This window comes from Zosterops lateralis (genome assembly GCF_965231275.1).
Source record: "Zosterops lateralis genome assembly, chromosome: 18".
In the NCBI taxonomy this organism is placed as follows: domain Eukaryota; kingdom Metazoa; phylum Chordata; class Aves; order Passeriformes; family Zosteropidae; genus Zosterops; species Zosterops lateralis.
The window spans coordinates 5,909,169-5,935,504 of record NC_139778.1 but is presented as its reverse complement, the minus strand read 5'-3'; the positions used below and the strand labels follow the sequence as shown (position 1 = coordinate 5,935,504).

Sequence of the window (26,336 nt, the reverse complement as noted above, 5' to 3'; positions counted from 1 at the left end):
TTTGGGTTAGAAGGGACCTTAAAGCTCTTCTCATTCCACTCAGGGACACCTTCCACTATCCCAGGCTGCTCCAAACCCCGTCCAGCCTGACCTTGAACACCTCCAGGGATGGGGAAGCCACAGCTTCTCTGGGCAACCAGGGCCTCCCCACACTCACAGCCAAGAATTTCTTCCTAACATCTGACCTAAATCTGCCCATTTTCAGCTCGAAGCCCTTCCCCCTTGTCCTATCACTAGAAGAAATCCCTCTCCAGCCCTTCCCAGGCTTCCTGTGGCAGAATGAGCCAGCACAGCATCACACAGTCCCTGCTGAAACACCACAGGGTCCCCTCTGCTGTCACCTGACTCCTGTGAGCACACCTGGCTGGGGCACCCCAAGGAAGCAGAGGATGAGCCTTAATCTGCTGAGGGATCTGTGGAATGAGCAGTGCTGGACTCATGAACAGCTCTGGCACACTCAAGAGACGGAGCTGGGGCAGACATGTTCTTCAGAGCAGGGAGGACTTCCATAGCAAAGAAAATGTTGGCTGAACACCTTTCTTTGGGTAGACAGACCAAAAGGAGAGTGAGGCTTGACCTGAATCTCTAACAGGGCTCTTCCACAGTGTTCCAGGTGAGGACAGACTCATAAAATCCAGGTGCAAACTCTCAAATTCATGTCTTGTTGACACTGCTGGCAGTGAGCAGCTGTAGAGCACAGCTGGTTTAGAAGGTGAAGCACCTCCAAAACACCTACTTTGAGAGGGAGAAGCCAAGCTTTCCATGTCAAAAAATCCCTTTGGGAGGTTCAACCCAAGGGGAAATGAATGCACCTGATGCACTATGAATGGAAAATAATTCTGATTTTTAACATGGAGGGAGGATCACTCAGTTTCTTGGTCACTGGCTGGGAAGAGAGAGGCAGTTCCAGCCCTGGCCAGGCAGAACATGGGCCAGGGGCTGGGGCTCCAGGCTCTGGAGATGGGGGCACTGCACAGGAAAGCAGCTGAATGTCCCCATCAGAGTCCTGGGACAATCCTGGCACAGGAAAAGCACTTCCCAAGTTCCCTCAGTGGCAAGGAAAAATCTCTGGGCATTTACCTGAGCCCACGTAGCCAGCAAGGGTAGCTGGGCAGGTGGCAGAGCTCACACAAGTGCTGCTTTACAGTCTGAGGAATGGAGAGGTATGAAATACCTGAGTTCTTTCAGATTTACTCGAGATCACAAACTCCCCAGACTCCAGTCCCTGGTCAGTACTAAAACCCAGCCTAAATGAGGCAGTGTGATGTACCCAGGATTATGCTGGAACAGTTTAAAGCTGCCTTGATACAGTGTGTAAATTTTATTGTCTTTACATCAGGCACCAATGTTTTCTCTTGGTCTTAAATAGGTCATTTAACACAAAACAAAACAAAACAAAACGAAACAAAAAAAACAAAAAAAAAAAAACAAAACAAAACAAAAAAAAGCTCCAAAGAACTAAATGGCCTGGAGCTCTCCAGAATGGAGAGCATTTACAATTTATACCAATTTCCATTCCCTGCCCAGCAGACGGAGCAGAGATGGGCAGAGCAGAGGTTACATTCCACTCAGAAATCCTTAAAGAACCACAGACATGCTTTTCTCCAGGCTATCAATGTCTTTGTACCTTCTCCACAATCTCTGCAGCTGTCCTTTTAGTAGTCTCCAGGTTCTCCACCAATGCTGTGTCCCCCAGGAAATTCCCAGATGCTGATGACAGCCGGGAGAGCAAGTCATCCTCTAACGTTTTCAAGGTGATCTTGAATCCATTCTGTTGCTTTGTGAGATCTGACTGCAAATAATAAATTCAGGAAGTTTTAGCCACAAAGGATGAGGTAAAGTAAGGATTAATCACCTCCACATGGGAACAGGCTTCTCACTGATAATTGCCATAGTCCAGTAGGGCTTATTCCTGCTCTCTGCAGCCCCTGGGAATGGACAGAGTTCTGGGATCACTCCTTATCCAACAAACCTGGAACAGCACAGAAAGCACCAGGACAACTGAGGCTAGAAATGTAGGAAACTTCTGGAAATTAATGAGTGAGAAAAACCTTTATCCCTATGTCAAACACATATCCTGTGTCTCTGTACCTCATTTCTTGGGGTCAAGTCAGCCTGGAGAGTCCCTGCTGCTCCTCACTCCTCCTGCTGGACCTCTGCTCTCCCCACCCACCCCAGTCTCACCAGCAATGGGGAGCACGGGGTTAGAACCTGATGGCAAAACCAGCAGCAAAGTCCCTTGGGTACCAGTGTGAGTACAGGGAGCTCTCAGGCTCAAAACTGAGGGCAAAGCCACAGCCACTCCTGTCCTGCTCACATTTGTAGCCCGGCCTCGAGGTTCCCCTGGCACCAGTGGCTTCCTGGGCTAAAGCTGGACCTGACAAAGCTGGGGAAGCAGATTGAGGCCAGCACAAGTCTCCTGTGCCATGGGCAGATTCCTGAATGACAGAGCAAATTCTTCTCACATCCCTGAAGTGTCCTCTCCATCCTCTGCAGGCACTGGTCCCACCTCCCTCTCCTTGCACAAACACCAGTGTTAACGCTGCTCGTGGTGGGAACAAAGGCTCTCATCTGCCTCCTCTCTGAGCTGCTCCTCCAGGACAGGCTCTCTCCCCTGGGATGGGACTGTCCTGTTCTGTGTGTTTGCGCAGGGAAAATTCCTGGCTCTGGGCTTTATTGTGGCATCTCACACTATGGTCCTGTTGCGAACACCTGTTTTTAGAGTTCTCACAGAAAACACCCTGTGGGAAAACTCTGATTGGGATGCCTCTCAGCACAGACCAACAACAACAACAACAACAATATTAATAAATATATCAATTATAATTCAATTATAAGTATAATAACAATGCTGCTGATGATTTCTGCTTGCTGCCAGTGCCAATTCCCAGGTGCTGACCTTGAGCTCCTCCAGGTCAGGCCTCTCAGTGTAGACTAACAACAATAATAATAACAATAATAATAAATTAATACAGATAATAACTAAATTATAACTATAATAATGATGCTACTGCTGATTTCTGCTTGCTGCCAGTGCCAATTCCCAGGTGCTGACCTTCAGCTCCTCCAGGTCAGGCCTCTTAGTGTAGGCAACAACAATAAAAATAACAATAATAATAACAATATTAATATCAATATGGATGAATATAATAATTATAATTAAAATATAAGTATAATAACAATGCTGCTGATGATTTCTGCTTGCTGCCAGTGCCAATTCCCAAGTGCTGACCTTCAGCTCCTCTAGGCCTGGCCTCTCAGCATAGACCACCACCACCAATAACAATATTAATATCAATATTAATAAATACAACAATTATAATTCAATTGCAAGTATAATAATGATGCTACTGGTGATTTCTGCTTGCTGCCAGTGCCAGTTCCCAGGTGCTGACCTTCAGCTCCTCCAGGTCTGGCTTCTCAGGGTAGACTAACAACAACGACAATAATAATAGTAGTAGTAATGTTGTGGGTTGAGAGCAAAATGAGTGAGAGGCTCCAAGTCAGAGATATAATTTAATAAGAAGAAAGGTAAAAAGGTAAAAGTAAAATAAAATAAATACAATAACACAAAGGATCACTGACAGAGCCAGAATACAACCTGAGCAGGATGGTGGAAGCAGTCCAGGTGAAGTGCTCTTCCTGAAGCAGTGATCCTGTAGAAAGGTCTGGGAGCTCTGGTCCTCTGGGAATCCAGTGGATAAGTGCTCTTGCACTGTCCCACATACCAGCTTATATCCAGGTGAGAATGCTTGGCTCCTCCCCCTGGGCAGAGCATCTCACAATAGCATGAGAAGTGTGAAATGGGTCCTTGATGGCCCATTAACAGAGGTAACCCCTGGAGGGAGTTACCTGTGACTCATGGGCCTTTAGCAGGAGACACCCCAAAAGTCATTAGCAGAAGACACCCCAAAGGTGTTAATGGGCCATTAGCAGAAGAGGCAGGAGGCTTGGGAAAACACTAGCCCACCTGGTTTCAACAGTTCATGAAGATGGTGATAGAATAAATACTTTGTGTACATCCTACACTGCAACCCAGGACATAATCCACCCCTTATTCTATTACCATCTACGTCATATCCAAATCAATACATTCTTACAATGATATGCATACACATAGAGAATAAAATGTTACACACCGTTCTCACTTAAAATTAAGTCTCCCTGTGGTACACAATGGGTTTCCCCATCTTTCTGCATTACCCACCAGGTGTGACCAGGTCCTTGAGCAAAGACAATCCCATGGATGGGTCTGCCTTTTCCTGAGGCGGGATTAATCCAAACAGTCTTCCCTAAAATGCCTTTCATATGCACTGCAGGGACTTTATCTCCATCCACTGTGTGCAAGGGTTCAGACTGGGCAGGACCACCTCGATTAATAGACCCTCGGGTGTTGACCATCCAGGTAGCTTTGGCTAAGTTCATTTCCCAATTCTTGAAGGTCCCCCCGCCAAGTGCTTTCAGGGTAGTCTATAGTAGTCCATTGCACCGTTCAACTTTTCCGGCAGCTGGTGCGTGATAAGGGATGTGATATATCCATTCAATACCATGTTCTCTAGCCCAGGTGTTTATAAGGTTGTTTTTGAAATGGGTCCCGTTGTCCGACTCAATTCTCTCAGGGGTGCCGTGTCTCCACAGGACTTGTTTTTCCAGGCCCAGGATGGTGTTCTGGGCAGTGGCATGAGGCACAGGGTAGGTTTCTAGCCATCCAGTGGTGGCTTCCACCATGGTCAGCACGTAGCGCTTTCCTTGGCGGGTTTGGGGAAGGGTGATGTAGTCAATTTGCCAGGCTTCCCCATACCTGTACTTCAGCCATCGTCCACCATACCACAGAGGCTTCACTCGCTTGGCCTGTTTGATTGCAGCGCAGGTCTCACAGTTGTGGATGACCTGTGAGATGCTGTCCATAGTAAGGTCCACCCCTCGGTCACGGGCCCATCGGTATGTCGCATCTCTTCCTTGATGACCAGATGCATCATGGGCCCAACGAGCTAGGAACAGTTCTCCCTTGTGCTGCCAGTCCAGATCCACCTGTGATACTTTCACCTTGGCAGCTTTGTCCACCTGCTCGTTGTTGTGATGCTCCTCATTAGCCCGGCTCTTGGGTACGTGTGCGTCCACATGTCGAACTTTCACGGTCAGTCTCTCTACTCGGGCAGCGATGTCCTGCCAAATGTCAGCGGCCCAGATGGGTTTTCCTCTGCGCTGCCAGTTGGCCTTTTTCCAGCAATTCAGCCATCCCCACAGAGCATTAGCTACCATCCATGAGTCAGTGTAGAGATAGAGCCTCGGCCATTTCTCTCGTTCAGCAATATCCAAAGCCAGCTGGACAGCTTTAAGCTCTGCAACCTGACTCGATCCACCTTGTCCCTCGGTAGCCTGTGCAACTTGTCGTGTGGGGCTCCAAACTGCAGCCTTCCATTTCTGGTTAGCACCTACAATTCGACAGGAGCCATCAGTGAAGAGAGCATATCGTCTTTCAGTCTCCGGTAGCTCATTGTATGGTGGGGCTTCCTCGGCACGCGTTACTTGCTTTTCTTCTTCGTCAGACGATAATCCAAAATTCTCACCTTCTGGCCAGTTTGTTATAATTTCCAGAATCCCAGGGCGATTTGGGTTTCCAATACGGGCGCGCTGTGTGATGAGAGCAATCCATTTGCTCCATGTGGTGTCAGTGGCGTGATGTGTGGAGGGAACCTTTCCCTTAAACATCCACCCCAGCACTGGTAATCGGGGTGCCAGAAGCAGCTGTGTTTCAGTACCAATCACTTCTGAGGCAGCTTGAACTCCCTCATAGGCGGCCAAGATCTCCTTCTCAGTGGGAGTGTAGTTGGCTTCGGAGCCTCTGTAACTTCGGCTCCAGAATCCCAACGGTCGGCCTCGAGTCTCCCCAGGCACCTTCTGCCACAGGCTCCAGGACAGACCGTTGTTCCCGGCTGCAGAGTAAAGCACATTCTTCACATCTGGTCCCGTCCTGACTGGGCCAAGGGCTACTGCGTGAGCAATCTCTTGTTTGATCTGAACAAAGGCTTGTTGCTGTTCAGGGCCCGAGTGGAAATCGTTCTTCTTGCGGGTAACCAGATAGAGAGGGCTCACAATCTGACTATACTCAGGAATGTGCATCCTCCAGAAGCCTATGGCACCTAGGAAAGCTTGTGTTTCCTTCTTGTTGGTAGGTGGGGACATGGCAGTAATCTTGTTTATTATCTCTTTGGGGATTTGGCGACGTCCATCTTGCCACTTGACTCCCAGGAACTGGATTTCTTGAGCCGGTCCCTTAACCTTACTTCATTTAATGGCAAAACCAGCTTTCAACAGAATTTGGATAATCTTCTCTCCTTTCTCAAAGACCTCCCCTGGGGCATTCCCCCATACGATGATGTCGTCGATGTACTGCAGATGTTCCGGAGCCTCACCTTTCTCCAGTGCAGCCTGGATCAGCCCATGGCAGATGGTGGGGCTGTGTTTCCACCCCTGGGGCAGTCGGTTCCAGGTGTACTGCATGCCCCTCCAGGTGAAAGCAAACTGGGGCCTGCACTGTGCTGCCAAAGGAATGGAGAAGAAGGCATTGGCAATGTCAATGGTCGCATACCACTTTGCTGCCTTGGACTCCAGCTCGTACTGAAGCGCTAACATGTCTGGCACAGCAGAGCTCAGTGGTGGCGTGACTTCATTCAGAGCACGGTAATCCACCGTCAGTCTCCATTCTCCACTGGACTTACGCACAGGCCATATTGGGCTGTTGAAAGGTGAATGAGTCTTACTGACTACTCCTTGGCTCTCCAGTTTATGAATCATTTCATGTATGGGAATCACAGAGTCTCTGTCAGTGCAGTATTGGTGGTGGTGTACTGTTGTTGTGGCAGTTGGTACCTGTTGTTCTTCGACTCTCAGCAGTCCCACAGCAGAGGGGTCATCTGAGAGACCAGGCAAAGTATTCAGCTGTCTGATGTTTTCTTTCTCAACTGCGGCTATCCCAAAAGCCCAGCGATATCCCTTCGGGTCTTTGAAATATCCATTCCTGAGATAGTCTATGCCGAGAATGCATGGGGCCTCTGGACCAGTTGCAATGGGGTGTTTTTGCCACTCGTTCCCAGTTAAATTCACTTCAGCCTCTAATACAGTCAGTTCCTGGGACCCTCCTGTCACCCCAGAAATAGAGATGGATTCTATTCCTACATACCTTGATGGCATCATGGTACATTGGGCCCCAGTGTCAACCAACGCCGTATATTTTTGTGGGTCAGATGTGCCAGGCCATTGGATCCACACAGTCCAGTAGATTTGATTATCCCTTTCCTCTTCCTGGCTAGAGGCAGGGCACCCCTATTCCTGGTCATGGCATACATTGTTCTCCTCCTGTACATATGTTTCTGAGATCCCTTCCAGAGGATCAGTCATATCATCATTCCTGTACCGTCTGGAGTTCTGAGAGACCGGGGCAACCTTGATTCTAGATGGACTTCTTGTGGTAGGTGTTCCTCTTTTCAGTTCACGTACCCAGGCTGCTAAGGAGGAGGTGGGTTTTCCATCCCACTTCTTCATGTCTTCTCCATGCTCTCAAAGAAAAGACCAGAGGTTACCTCGTGGTGTGTATCCTCTCTCCCTGGCTGGGGGACACCTGCTCCTAATGGCAGAGACTCTCATCGGCTCTGGTGAGATATGATAAATTTCTTCCTTAAGTTCTTTTAATTTCTGATGGCCTTCTTCAATCAAGCTCCGGGCTTGCTCAGCCAGTCTTGTTTCCACAGATGAGACATGGGTGCAAACTGGGGCGATGACAGTGTCCTCATAAATTCTTAATTTATTAGCCAAGACACCCACCTTGTCCTCACCTTCCCTCCATTGCAGTGTTGCCAGGTAACGTGAGTGCATCTCTGGTCCAAGCCGTGCAAGTCTCAGCCACATCCGTGATGTGCACTGGACATCATCTGGGCTTTTAGGAAATCTCTCGTCTTCTGAAAAAATGATCTCCAGCACAGCCAATTCCCTCAGACATTGGATACCTTGTTCTATTGTGCTCCATTTGCCTTGGTGCACTTGGAGGTCTTCTTTACAAAGGTATCTGTCTTTCACACTTGTTAGCAGTCGCTGCCAGAGGCTGAGAGGTTCTTGGGTTTTCCCAATCCCCTGGTCAATGACCACATCCCGGGACAGCGATCCCAGTTGCCTGGCCTCAATTCCATCCAGAATGGTGTCATTGGCTGCAGCGTCCCAGATGCGGAGCAGCCAGGTCAAGATGGACTCGTTGGTCTGGCGGGTGAATTCCCTTCGCAGGTCACGCAACTCACCCAGGGATAGAGAGCGAGTGATGATCTCTATCTCTGTCTCCTCTGCTGGCTGCGAAGGTCCTGCTGCATCCTCGTCAGTCACTACACAGACTGATTTGCTCCTTGACTTCTTTTTCTGAGTGGTGGCAACTGCTATTGGTTTAGGTTGTTCCAGTTCAGTAACGGTTTGTGTGGAGATGCTGACGGCACCTTTGGTTCCTTTCTCCTCTGTGACAGTCTGCGTAGATGTGGACACTGTTGCCTCACTTTTGGCTTCTTTCTCCTCTGTGGTGGTCTGTGTAGATGAGGACACTGTTGCCTTGCATTTGGTTCCCTTTTCCTCTGTGACAGTCTGTGTAGACACGGACACTGTTGATTCATTTTTAGCTTCTTTCTCCTCTGCGATGGTCTGTGTAGATGAGGACACTGTTGCCTTGTCTTTGGTTCCCCTTTCCTCTGTGACAGTCTGTGTAGATGCAGACACTGTTGATTCACTTTTGGCTTCTTTCTCCTCTGCAATAGTCTGTGTAGATGCTGATGATGTTGCTTTGCTTCTCTTTCCCTCTTCCTCTTCCTTAGGAACACGCTGTATCACACCAGGTAGTGTTTTGTTCCTAAGTATGGTGCAGAAAAAACAAAGGGCTGTGCAGAGAAGAGAAAGCAGGGATGACAATAACATAATACTGTCCTTGGCATCCAGAGGGTACTCAATATTTTCAAAAACTGCTGTGTGGTGCCTAAAAAGCTGGAAAAAATCATTCCTTACTCCTCCCCACAGGGGCTGGGTAAGATTGTTGAGGCCCCAGATGTAGCATCCTAGACCAGGACACGAATCCAAAACTGGGTATATATTTTGAATGCTGTTCATTGCCTCGGAGTTTATCAAGCAATGGACATAGTAGACCAATAAGGCAATTTTAGTACCATACCCTGGTCTACACAGGAGCATTAAGACCGGCAGATAGTACCCCATGTGTGGAAAAATATAGAGAGATAGGTATAAGACACATGTAAGCATGTTGAGCATCATAGCAAACAGGTGTCTTCTCAAATACAAAACTGTAGTTCTGACTTTTCTCAGTGCCTCGCGCCCCATGTTGGGCACCAAAAAATGTTGTGGGTTGAGAGCAAAATGAGTGAGAGGCTCCAAGTCAGAGATATAATTTAATAAGAAGAAAGGTAAAAAGGTAAAAGTAAAATAAAATAAATACAGTAACACAAAGGATCACTGACAGGGTCAGAATACAACCTGAGCAGGATGGTGGAAGCAGTCCAGGTGAAGTGCTCTTTCCTGAAGCAGTGATCCTGTAGAAAGGTCTGGGAGCTCTGGTCCTCTGGGAATCCAGTGGGTAAGTGCTCTTGCACTGTCCCACATACCAGCTTATATCCAGGTGAGAATGCTTGGCTCCTCCCCCTGGGCAGAGCATCTCACAATAGCATGAGAAGTGTGAAATGGGTCCTTGATGGCCCATTAACAGAGGTAACCCCTGGAGGGAGTTACCTGTGACTCATGGGCCATTAGCAGGAGACACCCCAAAAGTCATTAGCAGAAGACACCCCAAAGGCGTTAATGGGCCATTAGCAGAAGAGGCAGGAGGCTTGGGAAAACACTAGCCCACCTGGTTTCAACAGTTCATGAAGATGGTGATAGAATAAATACTTTGTGTACATCCTACACTGTAACCCAGGACAAGTAATAATAATAATAACAACAACAACAATATAAGAAATAAAATTATATAAATAGATATATTAATAAATATAACAATTATAATTAAACTGTAAGTATAATAACAATGCTGCTGATAATTCTGCTTGCTGCCAGTGCCAGTTCCCAAGGTGCTGACCTTCAGCTCCTCCAGGTCTGGCCTCTCCAGGCACACCACGGCCGCCAGCAGCTGCTCCTCGAGGCCGTGGCGGGTGACAGAGAAGTTGATGAGGGTGCACTGTGCCTGCAGCTCGGGCTGGAAGTGGGGGTTTGCCAGCTTGGTGTGCAGGATCAGGCGGAAGGCAGGGTGCAAGGCACACTCTTTGTCCCCAATCTTGATGTACCTGGAATTTTGGCACAAGGAGCATCAGCCAGGAGTTGTCCCCACAGGACACGGGGTGGGGGGGAGTCTCAGTCACAGAAATAATTACTTAAGCAAAGCTTTTCATACTGGACACACTTAAATCACTTCTGATTTAAGGTAAAAATCCCAGAGAATCTCTCCTGAATTTTGGTTCCTCTTTAAGGAGGCTCAGGTTTTCCAGCAGCGACACAACCAGTCCAACCATGAACTCTCCTGGCTTTTGGGCAGAGGCTGAATTCTGCCCAAAACTGGAGTTGCAGGGAGGAAAAGCCTCAAGCTTTTCACTGGTCACAGCTAAAACTACCCAGAGTGTTGGCTCTAACCAGGCCAGCTCTGCACATGTGGAGAGTGGTGGCTGCCAGCCCTGGGAGGCGACAGCAGCCAGGAACACCCAGCACCCTCCTGCTCTGCACTGCTGACATGCACTCTAAAGATCACAGAGAGCCCAGGAAACTGCAACATTCTCTGAACCCAAGTTTAGCCCAGCCCAGAAATCCAACCATGCCCTGGGTTGTACCCAAAGGAGTGTGGGCAGCAGGACCAGGGAAGGGATTCTGTCCCTGGGGAGACCCCGCCTGGAACAGTGCCCAGTTCTGGTGTCCCCAGCACAGCAAGGACAAGAGTGAGGCCAGAGGAGAGCTGGAGGTTGATAAAGGGACTGGAGCAGCTCCCCTGTGGAGCCAGGCTGGGAGAGCTGGGATTGTCCAGCCTGGAGAGGAGAAGGTTGTGTGGAGACCTCAGAGCCCTGCCAGGGGCTGCAGGGAACACACAGAGGGACCTGATCAGGGATGGAGGTGACAGGACAAGGGGGAATGGGTTCAGACTGTCAGAGAGTGGGTTTAGATTGGATATTGGGAAGAAATCCTTCCCTGTGAGGGTGGGCAGGCCCTGGCACAGGTGCCCAGAGCAGCTGTGGCTGCCCTTGGATCCCTGGTAGTGTCCAAAGTCAGGTTGGAGGGGGCTTGGAGCACCCTGGGATAGTGGAAGGCATCCCTGCCATGGCAGGGGTGGCACTGGATGATGTTTAAAGTCCTTTCCAACCCAAACCATTTTGATTCTATATTAACAAAGCTCATGGGAGCCAGAGCCAAAGAGAAACTAGAAATGTTTTCAGGGGTGCACTGAGACTGTTGTGGGAATGGTGATGTTCTCAAGGGAGTTTGAATTCACTTCCCAGTCCAACATCACTCACTGGGTGCTCTCTTGGGCCCCTCAATTGCTTTTGGAGCAGCAAATACCCCAGTATAGGCAGCTCACAGCAGAGATCCTGCCAGACCTCACAGCAAAACCCTTCCTGCTCTGAGACTTGCATCATCTGCCTGGACTCTGGACTTAGGGCCTGGAAACACAAAACCCAGGGACTTTCTTTGTGATTTATGGCTTATTTTCCCTTTGTTAGCAAAGACATGATTTCACAAGGAGTTTTGGTAGCAGAGATGCACAAAAGGGGATGCCTGAGGGTTCCACTGGAGGGATTTGCCATGCTCCCTCCTGCACCCCCATCTCAACATCCCCCAAACATTTCAATCCTGCAGTGGGACCATCCTGTCCCTCCATCCTGCAGCCAAACCCATGCTCAGTCACCCTTCCCAGGATGTTTTCCCCATTAAATTTTGCAGACAGCTTGTCTTGCCTACCAGTTTACAACACCCTGGGATGTTTTAGGCAGGCAAGGAAATAATCCTCAAAGAACTTACGGGAAAAGAGCTCCCTGGCTGCCTCTCTTGCTGGAGGTGACCAGCAGCTGCCATGAGAACTTGACCTCATTAAGAAACACTTGATATCCTTGATGCTGAAACCTGTAGCTGCATTTCTAAATGTGCTGCAGTGTTTGCTAAAATTCAAAGCTACTTTAACTTCACAACAGCAGCAGCTATTTTGGTAACAATTCCATGTCAGAACAGCCAATTACAGACCCCAAGGTCAGCGTACAATGGGAGAATTACAGGCCTCTCTTTTACACGAGGTTTGAATGATGCTGTGGAATTAAATGAGAAGCCCAGGTTGGTTTCTCAGCCACCCTGTGACTGAATTACCTATGACTGCCTGATTTAAAGCACTCTCCCTGCTGAAGGCAGGGTGTTAATGCTGCTGGGTGTGAACACCCACGTTCTGAGGGCAGGAACAGAGAGCACAAAGCCCCCAGCCCCCATCCACAGGTGTCCCCAAAACCCCCCAGGCTCACCTGCCTTTCTTGATGGTTTCTCGCCCCAGCAATGGCCCCAGCACTGGATCCACAGATTCCTCCAGGTTCTCAATCAAAACCAGGTCTCCAGCAGCCAAGGCTTGTTCCAGTGTGTCCAGATACCTGTGGGAAACAGCACTGGTGCCTCCTGCAGCAGAGCAGGATGTGACACTGCCCGTGAGGAGGGGACAGAGGGGACCCTCACTGAGGTGGCAGCTACAGGCAGGTGCCAGCATTTGGGGAGAGAGGAGGGGTAAGGTGGTGTCAGTGCCTGGTGAAGAAAGTGGCAATGACAGAGAGAGTCCTGGCTGTCCAACAGAGAGAATGAGCCCCCAGACCTTCCAAGGACAAGCAGTGACCACTGAGTCTGCCCCAGGAAGAGTCTGGGCAGCAAAGCTGGTGCAGCCTGGAGTTATTTTCAGCCCGTCCTTTGTTTCCTCCAGAGCCCACAGGTGCAGTTCATCTTAAAGCAAGGATGAAGAGCAGCTTTCAGCTCTGTTTTGCCCAGGGTTTTAGGGTCATGCTTAGGACAACTTCTTTCCTCACAAGGAAATGGAACTCTGTGCCCAGTGCCTAACCATGAAACAGGAATGCTCAGCTTTGGGATGCCTTGTACCAGGAAGGGCTGGGTCAAGTGCCTGGGCTGTGTCCTTCAGGGCTGCCCTGCACACCACTCAACCCCTCTGCCAGGAGGGGAGCAGGACCCTGGGCAGAAGGGGAGAATGCTCCAGGCACTCCTCCACCATCACAGTTACACTGAATCACCTCCACCAACTCCACTGCTCAAAATTCATACTCCTCATTTAAGCCAGAGAGCTTGGGAGCTTAAGAGGTGACAGAAGGATCTGAAACAAAAGTTCAAAGTGACTTTTAGGCCTGACCTTCTGAGGAATATGCTGACCCAGTGCAACCCCCACCCCTGACAAGTAGTTTTTCTGAGTCCACGGGTATTTTACACAAAGAAAGTCTGAGGGAATGACAGAGCTGCCCCCAGAGCTGCTCACACAGCCCTTCCTGAAGGTGAGCCCTCTGTGTGGGTTTAGACCTCTTCCAGCAGTTGAAAGGCAAAAGCTCCATCTTCCAGAGGATGAAACATTCCTTGCATTACTGTAATGGAGCAGTGATGATGCTTTTAGTCCTCAGCTCTGAGACATTGCAGCAAAACAGTAAATTCTCCTCTTTAAAGCCCCTGCCAGCCCAAAGTGTGGCCAAGGAGGTGGAAAAGGGACATTGTATTGGCACAGCAGAGTCTGCTCCTCTGGTTCCCTCCTGCAGGTTCAGATTTAGGTGCCTCTTCTGGGATCCTTGCTGTTCCATAAAGAGCTCTGAGTAACTGCAAAGCAGGTGGCCAAGGTGGCCAGAAAACAGAGATTTGCTGTTGTGAAAAATGAGCTTTATTTTGATCTCACATGAGATCAGATGTAGTAACTCCCTGTTGTTTTCACTGAGGAAAGGAGAGGAGAGGAGGCACCAGCAAAACAACCTGGGTAACCTCAGAGGAGGAAACCTGGGCAATCCCAAGGCATCTCCAAATCTACAGGAGTTTGGAAGCACCAGGCCTGGGCCACTCTTGCCTGTTGCTCTATATTTGGGAAACAACCCCAGAACTCCATAGGGATCCCACCTGGGCTGCTCCACCCTGGCTGGGGCTCCTCACGAGTGGGCAGAGATGGGTGCAAGGTGACACAGCAGAAAACAAATCTGTGACACAGCAGAAAACAAATCTGTCTGACTGGAGATGAGGGCCAGGGGTGGAAAGGCTTTCCCATGAAAAACTGATCCAGATCCATGCAGGGGTGCTGCAATGAGAATGTCCAGCTGGCGGGAGCAGCCTCAGCCCAGCTGGTCTGCAGGACACAGTGACCTCTCCATACCAAAGGCCTCTCTTTCTCCAAGATGTAGGAAGCCCTGGTCATCCTCCTGGATGAAACTAAACCAGAATATGACACCTATAACAAACCCCATGGAGGATGCCACAGTTCTACACAGGCCTGTTGCCCAGAGAAACTGTGGCTGCCCCACTGTCCAAGGCCAGGGTGGACAGGGCTTGGAGCAGCCTGGGATAGAGGAAGGTGTCCCTGCACATGGCAGAGATGGATGATCTTTGAGGTCCCTTCCAACCCAAGCCAGTCTGGGATTCTGTGATACTCCAACTCAGCCTCAGCTCACTGCTCACTTCATCACCAGCTTCAGAGGAGTTTCTATGGTAACTGAGCCAAGCACTAAACAGACCCTCGATTTAATGAGAAATGTCTGTCATTTTGGTAATGAACAAGCAGATAATGGGAGCAGGTTTCCCTCAATGTGACTGGCTCAGATGTCTGTACCTGAGTGTCCCCTCCTCACCCAACACCCTGAGCAGGCACATCCCATGGCCACCACATGAGTGAGTTAAAATTAAGAGTTAAGATTTTAACTAAGGGATAGAAGCAATTTATATTGATTAGGATTTAAGTTAGAAGAGTAGAGATGAAGTGGAAGAGTTAATAATTATTAGATGCTTAAGCTAGAGTGTAGGTAATATATTACTTGCTCATTTTAGTTGTGTTTATAGAAGGAAATGAGATAGATGAACCATTGTGATAATGGAAGAAATCATGACTGCATCTGGACACTGAAACTAATTAGAATCAGGCAGGAAAGCTTGGACTATACCCAAAAGGTCACGTAGCCTGCCAACAAGATGAAGGTAAAAAGGTCACAGCGAGGAAGACGCCTTTGATTTCGTCATTCAAGACCACTGACCCATTTCAAAGACCACTGACCGAATTTAAGAGAAGAATTGTGCAGGTGTGAAGGACTCTGGGCTCAATTTAATATGAAGCAGGGATGGGCAGTGCTAAGATTATGCATATGTATAAGCATTTTTGAGTCTGTAAGACTTTTGTAAATAAATAGAGGGGAAAGAGCTTTGTGATTTGCACAAACGCCTTTAGGAGGCAACTCCCATGCCACCCTGATGCCTTAAGTTTGAGCTTCCATGTGTTTCAGATTCTGTGCTGCCCAGGGGTGCAGTTCTGAGCTCACAGTCAGTGTCACTCAGCTCTGCACTGAGCAGGGACACAAAACAAATCCTTTTCCTGCTGCACACCAAGGACAACTTTTATGCCTGAAAGCACAAACAGTGGTGGCTGAAGGGAGGAACAAGAAGGATGGGACTTCACAACCTGAAGCTGGAATTGGACAATTAAACCCCAAGATGCAAATGGACCAAAACTTATCAAAGTGTGAGACCTGGTGACCATTTGTCCATTTTGTGTCCATTTTGGGTCCACCTTGGGTGGTAGCCCTGGCCAGGCTCTTGTCCTGCCCAAGGTGAATCCTGGAAACCTTTCAATAAATATCTCCTTCATTCTTTAGCTCTGTCCAGTCTCTGCTTCAACTCAGCCTTCCCAAGGTATCAACTCAACACCAAATAAAAACCACTTTCTAACTTTAACTCGTCAGAGAGTCTTTTTTCCATGATCTTATCAATTTTACCGTGAGAAGGATAACTTTACCCCTTCTGCCCCACCCGGATCACCCGGAGCCCTTGGCCGTGGGAGGCCTTGATCCATTTGCTGCCCTGCAGCTGGGGGTCCACCACGAGGGGCCAGCGCTGGCAGCTGCTGAGGATGGCGGCACTCTCGGCGGACGCGCGGTCGGCCGGCAGCCCCTGGTTCTGCCATGCTGCCACTGCCGCCTCGTCCGCCAGCAGGGACAGTGGCTCCAGCCGCGGCGTCACCGGGATGGGCACCTGCCAGGCAAACAGAGAGGAGTCCTGGTGACTCAGAGGAAAGCTGGCTTTGTTAAAAAGGGGTGAGTTGGGTTTGGCTGTGCCTGATCCTCCTGGAGTCTGGAGGTTTTGGTGGCAGGGGGGTGTTTTGCCGCTCTGCTCACGTGAGAGCACACCTGTACAGCTGCTCCAGCGCTGGTGCCCAATGTCAGAAGGGTGTGGAGCTGTGGGAGCAAGTCCAGAGGAAGCTCTGTAAATGCTCTGAGGGCTGGAGCCCCTCTGCTCTGGAGCCAGTCTGGGAGTGTTCACCTGAAGAAGGCTCCAGGGAGAACTCAGAGTCCCTTCCTGAAGCCTAAAGGGGCTCCAGGAGAGCTGGAGAGGGACTGGGGACAAGGAATGGAGGGACAGGATGCAGAGAATGGCTTCCCAGTGCCAGAGGGCAGGGTTAGATGGGATATTGGGAAGGAATTGTTTCCTGGGAAGGTGGGCAGGCCCTGGCACAGGGTGCCTAGAGCAGCTGTGGCTGCCCCTGGATCCCTGGAAGGAGATGATCAATGCTCATAAAGGGTGCTCAGAGTGTTCAAGGCCAGGCTGGATGGGGTCTAGTGAAGGTGTCCGTGCCCATGGCAAGGAGGTTGGAATGAGATGATTTTAAGGTGCCTTCCAGCACAAAGCATTCCAGGATTTCACGATCTCATTCTACAGAGTATTCCCAGCCTGGTTTTGTTTCCCAATCTTGTTGTAAACAAACTCAACCTGTACAATCCCAGGGGTTTTTTTCCCCCACAGCCCAGCCCCATGGGCTAGGGTCACTCCTTTCCCTGTTCAGCTCCCTGAGACACCTTGGAAAGATAGAATTAACTCCCTCCTAAGGCTGCTGCTGCCTTATAAACCAGCAGCAGCAGCTCCAGAAACATTTCTTTGACAGGGGAGGATTTCTGGATGTGATAACCAGAGTTACCTGTGCCAGGTGCCTGAGCAGAATGGGCCTTTCATTTCCATTGGAATTACAGGCACTTCCTTGACATTTCTAAGCACAGTTAGGTCATTTTTGAAACCACATCTCAACTAAGTTTCTGGCTTAGGGTTAAGAAATGCAGAATGAAGTTTTCCTCTCTCAGCCTAAGGAACTGTCTGCTTTGGTCAGCAATTTGATTTGGGCATCTCTGGTGCCTTATTTAAAAGCTTCTTGGCAGCATTTGTATGAGGAACTTGTTAAAATTAGTGAAATATTAAACAAGTTTCAAGCACAATGATCTTCATCTGGTCCTAACAGCAAGACACGGGGAAAACCAGCTGAGAGGCATGGCCAGCATGACCAGAGCTTGTGTCCAGAATGAAAAAACACCTGGAGTTTTTCCAAGCCTACTGGAGAGCTGGCAGCGAGCTCTGCCTGCTCCAATTCCTTCTCCATATTCCCCCCTCCTTCGTGGCCTTGGACAAAACTGCAGAGCTGGGCTCTGTGTTCAGGATTTTCCTGTGTATATGGAGGAACTTCATCGAGCAAGGACATCACATTTTCCTCAGGGAGGAGTAAACAGCCACGTCCTGATCCTCACTCCAGCTTGGTGAGGACACAGTGATGTCCCTCACCTGAGAGATCCCCTGTGGGCACTGGGAATTATTGCCACATTAATCCCAGGAACAATGGTGGCTTCTCAGAGGAAGCAGGACTTACTTTTAGCTGGTGCAAATAGGGCCTCCAGATGCCATCCAGGAGCTCCTGGCGGTATTTCCTGGTGAAGTAGCCCAGGTAGGAGACGAAGGCTGTGACCAGCAGGACATCTCCACACAAGGTGCTCTGCTGCTGTTTGAAGTCCTTCACAGCCTCAGCCCATCTCACATTTTCAGAGGCAAGGCCCCCAACCTGCAAATTTCCAAGTCAAATTGATTATTTCATACAATCATGGAATGGTTTGGGTTGGAAGGGACCTTAAAGTTAATCGCATTCCACCACTGCCATGCCAGAGACAACTTCCACTGTCCCAGGCTGCTCCAAGCCCCATCCAACCCGGCCTTGGGCACTACCAGGGATCCAGGGGCAGCCACAGCTGCTCTGGGCACCCTGTGCCAGGGCCTGCCCACCCTCCCAGGGAAGGATTACAGAGGTATTTAAGCCCATCAGCTGTTAATTGCCTTAACACCACAGATTCCCACCTCCTTACACCCTCTCCCACACAGAGCATTCCTCTCCACAGCCTTCAGTATTTCACACAATTTATTATCACACCAGGTACATGGGATTTTGATCACAATTCCCTTCAGATTCTGTCAAAAAAATTGCTTCCTCCTATCTATTTTTCATCAGCATCCAATGTCCAGACAGTGCAGCTGGGGTTTTGAAGAGGGCACAGTATCTCCTTATAAAATAAATTACCTTTACATTTATTTGATCATCGGTACTTTTTTGGAGTACCATTGGAAATAGGAATGGAATGCAGCCTTCAGCTTACAAGCCAGAAAAACCCAACCCAGCTTTGAGATGACCTCATGGATCTGAGATGGAGAAGGCCAGACCTTGCCATGAAATTCACAATTGGAGTCTCCTGCTGCCAAAAGAGAAACCTCTCTTGATGTTCAGCTCTGGGAACACCCACAGCAGGCACAGCTCACCCTCTGCTCACAGGTTTTGTCACCAGGGCCAACAAGAACCTTTTATTTTTCTTCCTCAGTTCACTGTCCACGTCAGCTTATGGTTGTTATTTCTTCATATTTCTCATTTTCACTAAAAATACATCTGTATCCTTCTCTTCTGCAATTCCAACTATGAAATACTGACATGACACTGGCCCTTTTTCCAGGCCCCTGTTCCATGTTAAACAGACCCAGCTCTGACACTAATCCCTATGACAAGCCTTGGAACATCTCCAATAGCTCATTCCCCTCAACTGGGCTATTTTGCCATCTTAAACTCCTCTGCAGACACAGATCTCCCAGGATGGGAAGGCAACACCTTCAGGCCCTCACTGAATTTCACTGCCACACCTTCCAACCTGACCAAGTCCTGTTTCCAGCAGAATTCCAGCTGCCTTCTGAGGGTCAGAGCCACCTTGACATTCCCAACACGAACTCACTGCAGATTGCATGGTGTTTGCTGTCCTGCAGCCACTCCAGATCAAATAGCTCTCCTCCCACCCTCATGTACTTCCATATCCCCTCATAAACAGCCAGGACCTCCTAAGCCAAGACATTATTGGGCTCCCCTCTGAGCCCCCCAGCACAGCCAAGAGCTCATTCTCCTGCTCATTCACCTTGGGCCACCTCCTGCAGCTGACAGCAGCCCTTGGCCTGGGAATGCTGCACACACAAGCCCAACTCTGGACACAGCTTCCAGCTTACCACAGCTGCAGCCTTCAGGACCTTCTGACCCAGAGCTTACATCCCTGTGCTTAACAGTCACTGATGAGTTTTGACTTCATGACTAAGCCTAAGCTGCTGTGGGTATCAAGCCAACTTTTGGCACCTACAGCATCCTGTGGAGATCCACAGTTCAGCTGAGCTTTCTGCATAAAAGTATATCCTTTGATGTGCTGCCTGAACTTTTTAACTGCTGAAACATTCATCCAGTGCAAAACCAGGGAACAATCCTGCTGGCATCAGCTTCTCTGCACCACTCAGCATTCCAAGCCCTCCATACCCCTCTGCTGTCTTCTTTTCAGGTTGAAGAGCCTTAGCCTCTTCAATAATTCCTCACACAGAAGCAGCCTTTTGATTTTCCTTGCAATCTTTATCTGCACCCAGCGATGCAATCTTTATTATCCGGTTTCCTTTATTGTTGCTGTCTCTGCACCATTTCCCATTCTCCTCCAGCCTTTGAGGTGCAGCAGAGGGGGTGGCGGTAATGCTGCACATTCAAGATTTATTTAGAAGGTATTCATAGAGCAAGATGGGGATTTTTCTGTTTTGTTCTCCCTTCTCTTCCTAATAAACCCTAATATCCGGTTTCAGATGGGCTTTGGGTTTGGTGAGGGCATTTTGCTTCTGGGAGCACAGAGCTCTCAGCACTCTTAACTCCATCTTTTCATTCCTGAGTGATAACAATCAGCTCAGCGTCACTTACAGGGCATGTGAAGTGAAACCTCATTTCTCCAATGTGCTTTACATTATATTTATCTGCCTGGTGTTTCATCCCTCCATCACTTGGGATCGTTTTCACAATTCTTTATAGACAGTTGACATCATCACTGTGGAGCTGTGTGACCTCCTACACACCAGCTCATTCCTGATTCATGGAATCACAGACTCACACACTGCTTTGGGTGGGAAGAGACCTTAAAGGTCACCCAGTGCCACTCCCTGCTGTGGGCAGGGACACCTCTCACTGTCCCAGGCTGCTCCAAGCCCTGTCCAACCTGACCTTGGACACTGCCAGGGATCCAGGGGCAGCCACAGCTGCTCTGGGCAGTTTATTCTGATGAGCACAAGAACTAACCTGCAAAAATACCTCTGGTGGCCTTTCTGCCCTGTCAAAACTGTATCTTTGGATCAGGGAAAACTACCTCTGGGAAGTTTGACCCCTCCCAGGCGCAGAAAGAGAAGCCTCAGATTTTCTTTGCCCCACCTGCCCTCAGAGCTGTCCCTAAATCTGCACCAGCTGAGCTGTTGTACACAAACATCAGCCACCACCCTCTTCACAGAGCTTCTACTTCCCCAGTGCCTTTTGCTGGCCTCAGACTGTGCTGATGTCCCTTTAGCATTGCTAGAAAGATACTCATGATAGGGTTAGGACCACAGCTGCCTTTCCTTGGGCTGCACAATGTGTAGGGCACAGCCTGATCCAACACATCCAAGCTTGCCTGGCTGCTGCATTGGACTCCTGGAATAGAGGTGAACAATCTTCTCTCAACCCATACGTACAGCCCTGCATCGTGCATCACTGAACTTCATCCCAGTCCTGTGGTTCCCATGTCTACACCCTCCAGTTATTTCATCTACAGCAATGCTGCCTCTTTATGTGGGAGAATTCCCAGTTCTCAGTCTGGAAGTTTGCCTTTTTATGGAAAGTCACATTCCTTAACAGTGGAATGAAGGCTGGAAATCATCAAGGATCAGGCAGCACAGGCTATACCTGCCCTACTCCTCCTCTGTTCTAGACATTTGCTGAGTCCAGCTGGAGCTGGACAGGCCCTGGTCTCAGCCCACGTGTCTCATCTCATCTCATCTCACTTCTTGAAAAAGAAGCAGAGTACTGCTTTTAGGTTATAGGTCACTTTTAAGGATCATACATAAATTATCCTTAGTCTCAGCTCCACTTGCAGGGCAGAATCCAGTTCTTCCATCTTTCCTCTGTAGTTTTTATAGATGAAGCATCCACCCTCCCTTCAGTCTCCTCGAGGTCAACTCCTATATTAATCTCACAGCCCCTCTAAGACCAAGAAGTCTTTATTGATCTGATTTTCCAGGTACTCGGAGGTACTTCCATACTCCTAATTAATTTTTTCAGATTACTTTTTTATATCCTTAGGTCCTGGAGTCTTCTCCTTTGCTTGGATCACACACTACTGCCACTTTTAACACATTCAAGATATCCCAGATGTCTCCCACCTCAGACTGTGGAAGTTATTGGAATTCTTTTTATGTAGCAAGAGGCAAATTAAAAGCTACTCCTTGGATTATCCTTGGCTCTTTGATAATGACAGAGAGTGAACAACCACTCCTCACCCACCTTCTTCACACCAGTCGTGATTTTGGCGGCTTCTGTCACATCCATCCCCTCTATGCCTTTTCCAAAGAGAAGAGCCCTAATCCATTCCCTTTCATGTGGAAGTGGTTACATACTTTGTTGTAGCTTTTCTAGGCTGCCCAAAGCCTGCTTAGACAGGGTGACCATGTGTGGGATGTGGGCACTGACAGATCCAATACAATGAAGCTTAACTTCTGTTTCCTGAGGCTTTTTCTACCAATTAGTAATATTCAATTTGTCTTTTTTCCCTCCTGTGAAGTGCCACGCTGCTGTTCCTGAGAACTCTCTGCAACAGCTCCAAGAGCTCTTCTGTGAGTGATAATAGTGCAATTAGGCCCTATCCATGTAACTGCATGATTACAGTTTGTTTTCCCTGCACATGTTATTTAGCATTTGTCATCACTAAATTTCCTCCTCTGCATTAGCACACACCCACCCACAAACAACATTCATCAGCCAGCCTCCCTTTGTGGTGCACAGATCCTGTTCCTTGGATCCTGGAGCATCTTCCTTAGGCGACCTGAAGTTCGTGAGATGCCAGTCTGGAACTGTGAGAGCCAGCCTTGCCTCAATGCCCCAGGTTCATTTGTCAATCCAAAGCATTGCTCTCCATGCTCAGTTGCATTCTTTACACAACCTCAGATGTGTTTGTTTCAAAGTCTGGGAACTCATTTCTACCCACAGCCACACCAGTGACACACCTTGAATGTCAAATGAGCCACACACCAGTGAGGGCTGTCAGGTGCTATTCCTAGATCAAAGCCAGGATGACACAGGAGATGGTGTGCAGGGCACAGCAGGAAGTTGGGATGCAAGGGGTTCCTTGCCTACACTGCAGAAATGATGAATTGTTGCAAGTAAAAAAATCATAAAATTGCTGAGACTGGGAGCTGTTCCTACATCATGGGGTGGGGAAGAGATGGAACCAGCATGGCCTGGGGTGTGGTGACACAGCCACAGAACCACAGAATGGATGGGGTTGGAAGGGACCTAAAACCCCATCCAGACCCACCTCCTGCCATGGCAGGGACATCTTCCACTATCCCAGGCTGTTCCAAGCCCCAGTGTCCAGCCTGGCCTTGGACACTGCCAGGGGCAGCCACAGATGCTCTGAGCATCCTGTGCGAGGGCCTGCCCACCCTCACAGGGAAGGATTTCTTCTGTATATTTAAACTAAATCTCCCCTCTTTTAGTCTGAACCCTTTCCCCCTTGTCCTGTCACTACAGTTCCTGATGCAAAATTCCTCTCCAGTTCCTTGTAGGCCCCTCTCTAAATACTTTTGTATTCTGACTCAGAGAAGAATGAGGCTTTTAGTGAGTTTTTCACTCTAATTCTTGTCATTTCAGAACCTGCAAAGCTACAGGCATGTTCACACCTTTGTTTTTACCATACCATTTTTGACTCACATCTTTTTGGCCCATCAGCACCCACTCACATGTGTAAGCCCCAAGAAGGAGGTGAGAGTTGTGATGACGACCGAGCCAGATGCTTTAACCATCAGAGCTGCACTGATGAATGGGAACAACCACTGCAAAAGCATTTTCACTACTGAAACCTGCTGCAGTGCAGGAAACATTTCCAAAAACATGAGAGGATGGTGTCTTAGGCTGCAGTGCAGGATGTAACCAAAAGTCTGTATTCTCTGCCCAGCTGTTAAACCACTGGGGCAGTGTTCTTTATCCCTTCCAGGACCCATCCTCCCTCCAGGGGATCTCTGCTGTTAATGGGCCATCAAGGCTCACTGCATGGCTGATACAATTACATCATCCCATGGGGAGATGCTCCATCCAGCAGGAGAAGCCCAGCATTCCTACCTAATTTGAGATTTGGAACATCAGAGGCATCTTGTTTCCACTGGATTCCCAGAGGAAGAACAGACCCATCTCACCAACACTGGGTTTTCAGAGGAAAACTTCACCCTCCTATAGGATCATCTCTGCTCCAACAGAACCACATCTGTCACTGGAGGAGGACTGGATTGGACTTCTCCCAACACCCTGAACCAATAGGATGTCAGGCTGTATTCTGACTCCCTCAGTTGTTTTTTTTTCAATTTTGCATTTTTATTTTAATTTCCCCAGTAAAGAACTGTTATTCCTATTCCCATATCTTTGCCTAAGAGCCTGTTAATTTCAAAATAATAATAATAATTCGGAGGGAGGGGGTTTATATTTTCCATTCCAAGGGAAGCTCCTGCCTTCCTTAGCAGAGACTTGCCTTTCCAAACCAAGACAGGTGGAAGGTGCACAGGGTCCAACCCAGCCCTGGTGCCCCCAGAGGTGCCCGTACTGGCACTCACCAGGCGGTTGGCGAGGGTGATGGTACAGGCTGTGGCTTCAGCTTCCTGCTGACACCTGAGTTTGTCTGACGTGGCCTTCTCAAACCTGGCTGTGAGCTTGCCCAGGTTCTCGTTGAGGCGCTGCGGGTGAAGAACAGGAGGAAGTCAGGAACAGCACGGTTTTAACAACTCAGGAAGGATGTGGAGCTGTTGGAGGAGTCCAAAAGGCCAGGAAGAAACTCCAAGGGCTGGACCCCTCTGCTCTGGAGACTCAGAGAGCTGGAGGTGTCCAACCTGGAGAAGAGAAGGCTCCAGGGAATGCTCACAGCCCCTTCCAGGGTCTGAAGGGGCTCCAGGAGAGCAGGAGAGGTACCTGGGATAAGGGATGGAGGGACAAGACAGAGGGAATGGTTTCCCACCGCCAGAGGGCAGGGATAGATGGGATGGATATTGGGCAGGAATTGTTCCCTGTGAGGTGGGAAGGCCTTGGCACAGGGTGCCCAGAGAAGCTGTGGCTGCCCCTGGATCCCTGGCAGTGTCCAAGGCCAGGCCGGATGGGGTTTGGTGCAGCCTGGGACAGTGGGAGGTGTCCCTGCCCACGGCAGAGGTGGCCCTGGATGGTCTTTAAGGTCCTTTCCAGCCCAAACTGTTTTGGGATCATGAGGCAAACACTTGTCCAGAGCTGGCCAAGCTCATCCACCCAGGGCTAGAACCAGAAGCCAGCAGAGAGCAGGGCTGGGCTGTGCCACTGCTTGCAACTCACACCCTCAGCACAGACAGAGGCAAAGGACACAGAAAATGAATTTATTTGGGGCTTCTGGCTGAGCTCTGATGACGAGCGCTATGGCTGAGCAACGAGCAGGCAGCTGAGGAACCCAAGTCTGATATTTCCTGATGCTCCATCCCCAGAAGTTCTCCTGATTCCCCAGGTCATGCTCAAATCCCCAGGGGGCTCCTGGAGCTCTGCCTGAACCATCTCCAAACCATGCCCTCACACTGTTTCCAACAAGGAATCCAACAAGTGAATGGAATGGTTCTGCTCTGAGAGCTGCCCCAGAGTGTGCCAGGAGCCCCCAGTGAGCTGGGACAAAGTCCCCTGCAGGTGACAGGGATAGGAGGGGCAGAGAGAGGCCAAAACACCTGCAGAAAAAAAACTGGAGAGCCCTTGGCTTGGACAGAGCTGTTCACACTTGGATCTAAACCAAACCAACAGCTCCCACAAGCACTTGGAGCATTTCACTTCTGATAAGAGAAGTAATAATTGATTTTATCTGCACCCAATGCAGACTGCTTAAGGCTAAACTGCTTGTAAATCACTTTAACATTGAGCTACACACTAGAGACAAACCCAAAAACGAAAAAGGATTATATGCGAGATCTCTGCAGCTCTCCTGGATACTGGCATCACACAAAGCAGCCTCTCCTTGACCTGCCTTGGAACAAAAGCACAGAAAGTTTCTGTCCCTGTGTGCATGTGGATCTATCAGCCTACAAAGGCTGATATGTATCATATCCCACTATAAAAGCACAATCTGATAATTGAGTTTGTATAGAATATATGCATATATCTGGTCTGCAGGACAGAACAGGTCTGCAGGGCCCCACCAAGGGGCACACAAATACAGCTGTGTGCAGCTGTGGACACGCCTCTCACTCCTACCTGCACCAGCCCCAGGTGCAGAGCACCCAGTTCCCAGGCAGGCAAAGAAGATAGAAAGTCCTTAATGCTTTGGACAGTGGGAATTTTCTCATTTATTAATAAAAAATGAGTACAAGGCAGCTTGGGGCCCAACTGTGAGCAGGTATGAATCAGCACACAGCAGTGAAGCTACCCAAGATATCCCAGATAAGTAAGGATATAACCATCCCACGCTACCCTGCATCATTCCCCATCTGCAGGGAGGAGAAGGCCCCTAAACCAGGCAGTTTTGTAAGAGCATGCCAGAGGAGTGCCAGTAGTCTCCCCAAAGATTGCAATTTTCTTTAACAAAATCCCACTCCTTTGAAAAAAATATATAAAATTAAAAAAAAAAAAAAAAAAAAAAAAAGGGATGAAAAAAAAAAAGTTCCTCAGCCCTGTATGGCACATCTGAGGTGGGAGAATTAGACACCAAAGCCCTCTAAATCCACGC

At 49.0% G+C, this 26,336-nt stretch overlaps 1 protein-coding gene across 1 annotated transcript in view; it reads right to left on the bottom strand.

Annotated features, from left to right (window-relative positions):
* Positions 1-26,336, bottom strand: part of DNAH9 (dynein axonemal heavy chain 9) — a gene marked incomplete at both ends in the record, with an annotated part of 164,566 nt that overhangs the window by 64,962 nt on the left and 73,268 nt on the right. The window contains 6 exon segments of the mRNA XM_083874519.1: positions 1,628-1,792; positions 10,118-10,322; positions 12,528-12,650; positions 16,028-16,263; positions 17,921-18,109; positions 24,226-24,345. Coding sequence (XP_083730645.1) covers positions 1,628-1,792; positions 10,118-10,322; positions 12,528-12,650; positions 16,028-16,263; positions 17,921-18,109; positions 24,226-24,345 — 1,038 coding nt within the window.